General features: G+C 40.9%; 2 protein-coding genes across 2 annotated transcripts in view; both read left to right on the plus strand.

Moving 5' to 3' along the window:
- The window catches only part of CBG27956, a gene marked incomplete at both ends in the record, with an annotated part of 4,255 nt that extends 1,431 nt beyond the window's left edge, over window positions 1-2,824 (plus strand). Inside the window, 4 exons of the mRNA XM_045240248.1 lie at window positions 999-1,121; window positions 1,482-1,568; window positions 1,633-1,785; window positions 1,855-2,824. Of these exons, the coding sequence (XP_045099688.1) occupies window positions 999-1,121; window positions 1,482-1,568; window positions 1,633-1,785; window positions 1,855-2,824 (1,333 nt within the window). The remainder of the gene's footprint in view (window positions 1-998; window positions 1,122-1,481; window positions 1,569-1,632; window positions 1,786-1,854) is intronic.
- Window positions 2,825-6,814: 3,990 nt separating this feature from the next.
- Window positions 6,815-7,635, plus strand: Cbr-hnd-1 (the record flags this gene model as incomplete). Its single annotated transcript, XM_002645369.1, has 4 exons — window positions 6,815-6,942; window positions 6,988-7,102; window positions 7,172-7,361; window positions 7,412-7,635. 4 exons carry the CDS (start codon window positions 6,815-6,817, stop codon window positions 7,633-7,635), a joined length of 657 nt encoding a protein of 218 aa, XP_002645415.1.
- Window positions 7,636-10,251: the final 2,616 nt, after the last annotated feature.

Consider the following 10,251-nt stretch of genomic DNA (forward strand, 5'->3'; position numbering starts at 1 on the left):
CTAGGCTCGGCTAGGCTCGGCTAGGCTCGGCTAGGCTCGGCTAGGCTCGGCTAGGCTCGGCTAGGCTCGGCTAGGCTCGGCTAGGCTCGGCTAGGCTCGGCTAGGCTCGGCTAGGCTCGGCTAGGCTCGGCTAGGCTCGGCTAGGCTCGGCTAGGCTCGGCTAGGCTCGGCTAGGCTCGGCTAGGCTCGGCTAGGCTCGGCTAGGCTCGGCTAGGCTCGGCTAGGCTCGGCTAGGCTCGGCTAGGCTCGGCTAGGCTCGGCTAGGCTCGGCTAGGCTCGGCTAGGCTCGGCTAGGCTCGGCTAGGCTCGGCTAGGCTCGGCTCGGCTAGGCTCGGCTAGGCTCGGCTAGGCTCGGCTAGGCTCGGCTAGGCTCGGCTAGGCTCGGCTAGGCTCGGCTAGGCTCGGCTAGGCTCGGCTAGGCTCGGCTAGGCTCGGCTAGGCTCGGCTAGGCTCGGCTAGGCTCGGCTAGGCTCGGCTAGGCTCGGCTAGGCTCGGCTAGGCTCGGCTAGGCTCCGCTAGGCTCCGCTAGGCTCCGCTAGGCTCCGCTAGGCTCCGCTAGGCTTTACAGTGATGATTTGATTTTTTCAGAGGCCGTCCACGTAAGCGAGTGTCTTCTGAAGAAAATGACGAGGAAGAAGAAGAAGAACAGGAAGAAATTCAAGACAAAAAGCAGAAAAAGAAAAAGAAGGAGACTGACAAGAAGCTACATGCTCCAACCTCTATGGTTACCAGAAGCTCGGGAAGGACTTCCAGGAAAACTTATGAGGAATTCGATGACGAAGAGGTGGAATTCGATGACGAAGACGAAGAAGTCGAGGATAGTGAAGTGGAAGAGGATGAAGAGGATGAGGATGAAGTTGAAGAAGATGTTGAAGCCGTCCAGGATAAAGCAGAAAATAATATTGAAAGTGCCCAGGATGAAAAGAAAGAAGATACCAAAGCTATCGAGTATGTTTTATCTAATTGTGAACTCATCTGTACTCGAAACTTTTTTTCAGCTCTGTTTCAACACAAAAGGAGGCTAACGAGGCGAAAATGGAATTGGAGATCAAGGAAGTCGTGAGCAACAGTGTTCAGAATCAGAATGGAGATCAGATCAAAACCAACGGCAATCTGGAGAGGTAACGTATTTATAGAGCTCGTCAAAGAATTCAAAAAAAAATTCCGGCCCGGCCCGGGTTCCAAACAGTACAATTTTTCTGTTGTTCTTGGTCACATGTTTGTCAGAATGATCATTTTGAAGTCCTGAAGCTTCAAGAAATTAAGCCCACGTTTCTTCTCAAGGCTCAAAACAAAGAAATTTTGATTTAAAAATCATAAAAAACCAATTTTTATCTCAAAAAAAGGCTTTCAAAATTTTGCTTTAAACTACCGGGGCCGATAAAAGTTGCCCCACCGACCCGTCCCGCGACATGTATGCCCATGGAAATAAAACTGTTCAAATCTATTAGCCATCAAGTACTGAAAAAGATCAATTTCAGAGCAAATCCATCACATCCAGCTGTTCCGGTGGCTCTGATACCAGATGTGGATGATAGAGACTGGAGTCGGAATATCTACAACGCTGTGTAAGTTTGTTTTGTGATGCCTGTCTACATTTTCAGAAAATTCCTATAAACAAAATTGTTTCAGACTACCACCACCCGCCAACAATGTCCTGCCAACAGCTCCAATCACATCCACGCCTAAACGGCCTGTTGGACGACCACCAAAAAATAAAGACCGTAAATCAGCACGAAATGGAGCAAATGGGCTTTCACAAGAACTCAATGCCAATAATGGAAAGTGAGTAATACCGAGGATTATATCCTCCCATCGAAGATACTGTAGTGAACTATATTTAATATTTTTCAGCAACACATACGCTGCCCAACAAGCTCAAGCTCCAGGATCTCCTGCAGTTCCAAATCAAGCACTGATGCATCAAGAGCAGATGATGCAAGAAGAGCAAAATCGTCGTACGCTAGCGGAACGTGCGCGATACGAGCAGCTCCAAAAGCAAAATGGTTTTGACTATGGAGGACGGCCGGCAACAACACAGCAGCAGGATTACCGTGTTTACCCACCTTTCACTAGCACTGCTAGCACATCAATGGGAGCTCAACAAGGGCTTGGAGGATACACATATCCAGGACACTCGCATTATCAGCAAAATGTGTCTACGAGCAATGCAGCGGGATACTTTGGATGCAGTTCTTCAAATACTCAAGCCGCCAGATCAAGTGATGTTCCAGCAGCTGCTAATATAACTGGACCATCTAACGGAATCGCATCTCGTTCTTCTCCGAACGGAGCTGGCGCTGTTCCTGAAGCTGCTAATTATGGAGCATACGCCGGAGGCTATCCTGGGATGAATGTCTATCCTACTGGCTACCCTGGAGCTAATCATGAGGCTTATGGTGGAGTTTACCCCGGATCTCCAACTCATTTCTCTGGCAGACCAGGATCAAATCAAGCTACAAATGGCTACCCTGGATCCCAGACTCATCTTGCTGCCCAACCAGGATCCAACCAAGGAGCAAATGCTTACGGTGGAGCCCCGACTCATCTTGTTGCCCGTCCAGGATCCAATCAAGGAGCGGCTGCATACCCAGGATACGGTGCTTATCCCGGAGCTCATCCTCAAGCGTACACTGGAGCTCGTTACCTTGAACCAGCTCGTTACCCTGAACCTTATCACGGGGTCGGAGCTTATTATGGAGGTTACCCAGCTGCCAATCCAGGAGCAGCTGCCTATCCCTATCCAGCCGATCCAGTCGTCAATCCGGATGCCAACCATGGAGCCGCCAATAACGCTGGAGCATACGACGGAAGAAACATTTGAGGCGCCATCAATCATGCCGATGTGCAACTTCGAATAATCAATAATTTCTTCTCTTTTACCATATTCCCAAAGATTCAGAAATTTCAATTCTTGATTTCATCCTTCTTTTCTACCATATACCTCCTCCCAAATCACTCAAGAAATTTCAAAAAGCCTATTTTAATCCCACTAAACTCCAAAAGCAAAACTATCTTCTGAAAGACTATCAAATTTCATAATCTTTCGTTTCATCCCCGTTCCGTCTTCTTCTTTCATGTCACTAATTACTTGATTATGTGTCGTACCTCACTAGAATCACTGAATAATCATAATTCTCATAGCTCTACTTCAGACGGATTCCACCAGTCTTCTTCTAAAATACCGTATTTCCACTAATAGAAGTTTACCCAAACCGTCAACTTTGAGTTCAATTACATAAGTTTCTATAAGAGATATAAAACTTTTGTCAACTGATAAAATATTGGCAGTATTATCATTAATACTTTATCAGTTAAAAATGTTTTGTTATCTCTTTCAGAAATTGAGATAATTGAGCTGAAAGTTGACAGTTTGGGTGGGATTTCATCAAAGGAAATATGTACAGGATTTTGAATCTATTATCGTTCAAACATGTTTCTGGAAAAACTATTTTGCCTAGTGTACTGCTTCCTTCTAACCTAGTTCACATTTAGATAGAGTAAATCTCTGTAGCATTGGCCCAATTCTCCATTCATTCAACCGCCCGAAGTGTTTTACATGATTCGCTTTTATTTTTTGATCTGTCCCCATCCCATCCTCTCATTCCGTTTGGGAACTGCAAACCAGTGTTTTCCTCCTAGATTATCTTGAAACCATTTTTTTCGAACATGTTTCTGGAAACTTTGTTTTAGCTGGTGTATTCCTCTCTTCTAACCTCCTTAATCTTTAGATAGAGTAAATCTCTGTAGAATCGATCCATGCTTCCCTTCATTTAACCATCCAACGTGTCTTACATGATTCGATTTTATTCTTTTTGATCTGTCCCAATCCCATCTTCTCATTCCGTTTGTACATCGCAAACCAGTGTTATTATGAACTTCTCTCTCTCTCTCCGTTTTCTATGTTCCTCATTTTCTATGGATCGAAATGACTTGAATTTGTATGCTATGTTTCTCCTGCCCATTTTACCTCGTAAATTGTGTTCTTTTTTTCAAAATCTTTTAACTGTGTTCCTGTCAAATGTTCCCTTTTAATTGTCATTTTAACTCTAAAAACCGAGCATTCCTCATTCACCCAACCTGAATTCGCTTTATTTCAGTCTCGCCCGTTTCTCTTTTTCTTCGATTCCCCCGATCTTCCCTTCCTACCAGTAGTGAAATCTCTCCACAGTTTCTTTCTGTCTTGCTGAACGAAAAATTGAACTTTCAAAATTTCAAAATCCCTTTCTCCTCAGACCCCTCGATCCAATTTTTCTGTGGTTTTGAACACCAAATCATCAAATTCTCCTCGAGTATTTTTTTCTGCTTGACTAAACCGCAATAACTATTGTCTTGAATACAATAAATCTACTCCCGAAATTCTCTTTTTTTTTGCGGCATCGATATTGCTGTGTTAAGTTACACACTGTCCCATACAGTGTTAGTCCGCACGATGATACTGTAGACATGTGTTCAGGTTTGCCGCAAAACAATTGATTGTGCAACAAAAGGATTAGCCGGTACTCTCTCACTAATTGGTTTAGACTGATCATCTTTGTTATGGAGCCGATTGAACAAATAGAGAACAAGATGAATAGACTATTTTCTGGGAAACTTGGACTCTTGGATGTTGAGTAAGGTGTAAGTGTTATTCTTGAGTACCATAAAAAGTTATAAGTAACTCTTCATGGATACCGTTACGTGATGTATTACCAGATGGGTGTATTTTACGACTACAGAAACCTCGTTTTTTATGATGGTCCCTTTGCTCAAACTCCTCGGTTTCCTGTTCAAGTTCAGTCATTCTTTCCCGTTTTCCCTGGAGCTAAGTTGTTTTTAAGAGCATATTCCGACCAGACAGGCCAACAGGGCTTTATTTACAACCGGCGGCTGTTTAGCAGATCTAGCCATAGATATGTTGTAAAGTTTATGCTCTTTTTGACGGTTTCCCAGGAGAAAAAACGGATTTCTTTTGAAAATCATTCCCAAAAGAATAGCATGACGGACATACAGCACTCGTCTCATACAGATGCCATATTGCACAACAGGTTGACTGTTCGAGTGGTTCAAAAAGATGAAAGGAGTTTGGAAGACAATTGAGGACGTGTTGCGCCATTTCCGACGAAGAAAAGGAATTCCGCCGAATTGAAACGGAGAAGGTGTCGGTGAATGGGGTAAAGGGGGCACGGGGCAAAGCGGATAATGGGATTCGTGGAAAATGAGAAAACAACTAATGGAAAATGATAAAGGAAGTGAGATATGCTAAGTGTCGTCGGAGGCAGAGAATTCCGCTTTTGAGAAAATTAGACTCCAATGTATGGTCATGAAAGTTTGGATGATGTGTGGATAAAAGTTTTACAGCAAAAGTTGAAAAATTGAAACAAAAACGACTCTAATAGAAGTTATCCTTGAATGTGCGCTTTGAGCTCATTTTTTTTCGGTTCCTTCAAAAGAAAATAAGAATTTGTCAACTGAAAAAATGTTGGTAATTATACGAAAAATTTCCTATCGGTTGACAAAATTTTGATGCTTTGAAGCAACTAAGATTATTAAGCTCAAAGAGCACGTATAGGGTGAGCTTTTATTGAAGACGACGATGTTTTTTGTTCTGATTTTTTTGATGAATACTATAGTTTTCTAATTTTAGTGAAAATCCATTTCAAATTTCGTGAGAATGGTACACGGACAATAGTAGAAAATAAATTTTCAGTTGATTTGAACGTTTGTAGATGGAATGTCATTCGATGAGTTGGAATATCCTATTGTTGAAAAATTTAGTCATCAACCTGCATGTTCCTGTCCTAATTTATCAGATATTATGTTGGCAGGAAAGTAACTGTCCCTTGTTTTATTTGTGAATAATACAAAAGCAGGATTAATCAAAGATTAGCAGTATGCACCGTCGTGGTCCACGACATGTTGGCAATGTTCAGATAACTTGTGGATACAATACCTTCAAAAGCCAGCTAGCCGCGAATCAAAGAATTCATTTTTCCCTGTTTTTCACATAAATGGTGCAAATTTTCATATTCTCTAGATGAGGTTGTATCTCTCCGAATATCCAATAATCTGATAGAGCTCAGTCGGGACTATAAGCAGATGAGGGGGAACGGTCCCGCTGAAGCTGCTCAGGTCTGACTTGACTGCAGGTAAAAAATGAAAAAACTCATGTTCACGGAAAGTCACGCCGTACCTGAGCCGCTTTGGCTGGACGGGTCTCCTTTACCCCCGTTAAAGACCTGATTCAGCTCTATCAGATCATTAGTTATTCAAAAGTATACGACGTCTTCTGGAGCTTAAGGACTTTAACACACTTGATGCCTGAAAAAATGGACTGTAGGGATACTTTGACTTGCCACTAGCTGGCTTTTGGAGGGATGGTACCCACGAGTTACCTGAACATTGCCAACATGTTGTGGATCACGACGGTGCATATTGCTAATTCTGGATTATTCTTGTGTTTGTGTTATTTACTAATAAAAAATGAACAGTTACTTTCCTGACAACCTAATAATAGACGTAAATTGAGTTTTTTCGGAAAAATTTTGTTTTTATATTTCCATTCAAGCTTTTCAGATACTGAGATTATAACCGAAAGAACCACGAACATATCCATTTCGTCTCTTTTCTTATCCAAAGCAAATTCTCTCACCGTATCTTCCATTCCCCGCCCCCTCCTAACTCCAAACCTGTGTGCATCCTCTCCACCTAGAAGAGATCTCCCTCCCCAAGTCCCGCCCACTCGACCTTACAACTTGCGCAGGCTCGGTGCTTCCTCATTCTTTCACATCCCATCCTCCCAATCAGCTGGCCCTATTCCTCGTTTCCACCAAGTATGGCTAAATCCACGACACCGTCAACGCAGACCTCTAAAGTCCGTCAAGGTAGAAGCAAAGAAGCAAGTCGCGAAAAAGAATGGCAGCGGTCCCAAAAGATCAACGCGGCATTCGATGTCCTCCAACAGTAAGTTCCGAAATTTTCCCACTGAATTTAAGATTTTTTTTTCAGGCGCATCCCGTATCTTCGCCCAGAGGAGAGAAAACAGATGCCCAAAATCAAAACTCTTCGGCTCGCCTTGCAGTATATTCATCACTTGAGCAAACTGGTCAACGGAAATGAAATGGTGAGTAGGAAACGGAAAATATTTTCAGAACTCACAGAAAGAAAACCATATCTATAAAAAAAATTCCAGACCAACACCGACACAAACGAAACTCGTCCCCTCACTCATACAGATTTCCGACAGACTGTCACCAACGAGTTAAGATATCGCAACAGCTACCGAGAACGAGCACACTCTCAGGAGATGGATCCAGTAGTGGTACAGAGGATTCTTGCCCGCGAGGAAAGCCGTCGGCGTTCTCTCACATTCCCGGAAAATGGTAATTTATCCAACTAGAACATGAATAGATCTTCAACTTGATAATTTCAGCGTCGTCTGACAAAGTGATTCGCGAATTTGGACCGATTTCAACCAACGTGTACAATCAATTCAATCCATATCAAATCAACTACGTGGCAGTGCAACCTCAAATGATGATGATGTACCCACTCAACCCTCCATTGAATACTCCTTCCCCTGATCAAGTAAACTACAACATGTTGCAAATGGGAGATGTCAACTACCCAGTGATGGAGAATGCTTATCAAATTTGATGGTATTCGTAACAGTTATATTCTATTTCTGATCTCTATATTGTATATTTGGCATTCCATTTAATATTTATCTAGTCCTATGTATTGTTCTGCTATAAGTTGTAATGTGTATTTTTAAACGTGTTACCTAATAAACATTGTATCCAAGTAAGCCATAAATGTTTATGTAATATGACCCGAGGAATCCCCGAGTGATCTCTTTATGACCCCTATATGAGGAGATGTATCCAATATAAGAAAACTCAGAAGCAGACAAGCAGGGAGGGGGAAAAGGGGGATTAAAAAGAGAAGAGGGGTCACAAGTCAGTAAGAAACGAAAGAGGCAAACAATTAAGATGACGTGTGATATAAGGAACACCTGAATATATGTTAGATCACTTTCACAAGTTTTTTCAGTGGTGCTGTATGAAAAATGTTTTCTAGGATGCTTGGTAATGGCTTTCTCGGGACTTTTCGTAATGTAAAAATTTCGGAATTTTGGAATTGGGAATGCTCCGATTTTGAAAATTTTCGGAATTTTGCAGTTTGGATTTTCCGGACCCTTTTTTTCTATAAATTGAGTAGGATATCACGTACCTTCATTTCTGACATTTTGTAGAAATTTACTGAATTAAGTGTGTTTTGGCTGATTCGTTCTCTTTTTCATCAATAAGACATTTTTCTGGCCCGCTTTCTCACCACAAAACCACGAAAAATTGGGGAACAATTGTCGAAAAGCTTTTGAAAAAAAATCAAAGGTGTTTCCGCGCAGGCTCAGTATCCAAGGGTACATTGAAAAAGGGTACATTGGGATCTTGAAAAAAATTCATGAAAATTAATTTTTCCGCAAAATTCTGCAAAAAAATTACGAAAAACGGTAAAAATCTAGAAAATCGGAGCAAAAATAAAAAAAGATGTCCCGTAAATCGACAAAGAGCCGTTGCATCCGCTGGCCTAGAAAATTCTGGAAACTTTTCCATGTGAATTTCGAACAATTTTTTGGGATTCAAACACAAAAATCAAAGTGAAAGACACATTTTTGAGAAAAAAAACCACATTTTTACATGAAAAATGTTTTTGATCAACGACAGATAAAATACAGAGGCGAGCGATTGGAAACGTCACCGGGTACATCAGGGAAAGGGTACATCAGGGAAAGGATCCCAGGGTACATCGAAAAGTTTTTAGGGTACTTCAATCAAAAATACTGTAGTTTTCCACTGGAAGATATTTTGCTATAAACCGCACCATTTTTTTTTGTTTTTTGTCTGTATTTATTTGAAAATTACCATTTTTTGTAGTTTTATGGATTGATAGATTTTTTGAAGTTTTTTGAAGGAGCTTATTATACTGAAATTGGCAATAAAATTGGCCAGGAAACAAGTCAAAAACTCGATATTTATCAGAACGAACTTTCAACCAAAGACACATTTCAAATGTGCCAGGACAAGAAGCATTATAAATTTGAAAAAAAATCCAAATTCTTCAAACTCTTCGGATTTTTCGGAAACACAAAGATACAAAACCGTTAAAAAGACTACGAAATGAAATTTGTTTTCAAGTACACAAAAACAGAACATTTGGATCTGGTCGAACTTGAACTCGCGACTGCAGGTTTCCGTGCACGCACACACACCAATAGACCACTTTGCCAATTTTCGCTTCAACCACCACAACCCGTACATATCTTCAGTGGTTTCTAGAGGAAAAAGGAGTGCGGAGGTGGAGAAAGCAATAATTTTCGGAAGGTTTTCCAGACAAGGAATGAAAATGAGCACTGGCTAGTCGAAACTTCTGAAAATTATGACTGAAATTCATCTACTTTTAGTTTTTTCGCTGTCCTATTTTTCTGCAGGTGTCAAAATCTGTGGAGACGAAACAAAAATCTATGAAAATGCATGAATTTCGAATTCTAACATCAAAACTGAGTAAACATCCTAATTTGGTCCACCGAAACCAGAAACCAGTCGGAAAATATCTAATATTTGCCTGAAAAGTTTAATTTTTAGGCCAGCTTCTCGATTTCAGTTGTTTCCGGTGACGTTTCCAATCGCTCGCCTCTGTATTTTATCTGTCGTTGTTCAAAAACATTTTTCATGTAAAAATGTGGTTTTTTCTCAAAAATGTGGGTTTCACTTCGATTTTTGTGTTTGAATCCCAAAAAATTGTTCGAAATTCACATGGAAGAGTTTATAATGCTTCTTGTCCTGGCACATTTTAAATGTGTTGGTTGAAAGTTCGTTCTGATAAATATCGAGTTTTTCGATTTGTTTCCTATTGCCAATTTCAGTATAATAAGCTCCTTCAAAAAACTTCAAAAAATCTATCAATCCATAAAACTACGAAAAATGGTAATTTTCAAATAAATACAGACAAAAAACAAAAAAAAATGGTGCGGTTTATAGCAAAATATCTTCCAGTGGAAAACTACAGTATTTTTGATTGAAGTACCCTAAAAACTTTTCGATGTACCCTGGAATCCTTTCCCTGATGTACCCTTTCCCTGATGTACCCGGTGACGTTTCCGATCGCTCGCCTCTGTATTTTATCTGTCGTTGTTCAAAAACATTTTTCATGTAAAAATGTGGTTTTTTTTCTCAAAAATGTGTCTTTCACTTTGATTTTTGTGTTTGAATC

This window comes from Caenorhabditis briggsae, assembly GCF_000004555.2.
Source record: "Caenorhabditis briggsae complete genome, chrX, whole genome shotgun sequence".
In the NCBI taxonomy this organism is placed as follows: Eukaryota; Metazoa; Nematoda; class Chromadorea; order Rhabditida; family Rhabditidae; genus Caenorhabditis; species Caenorhabditis briggsae.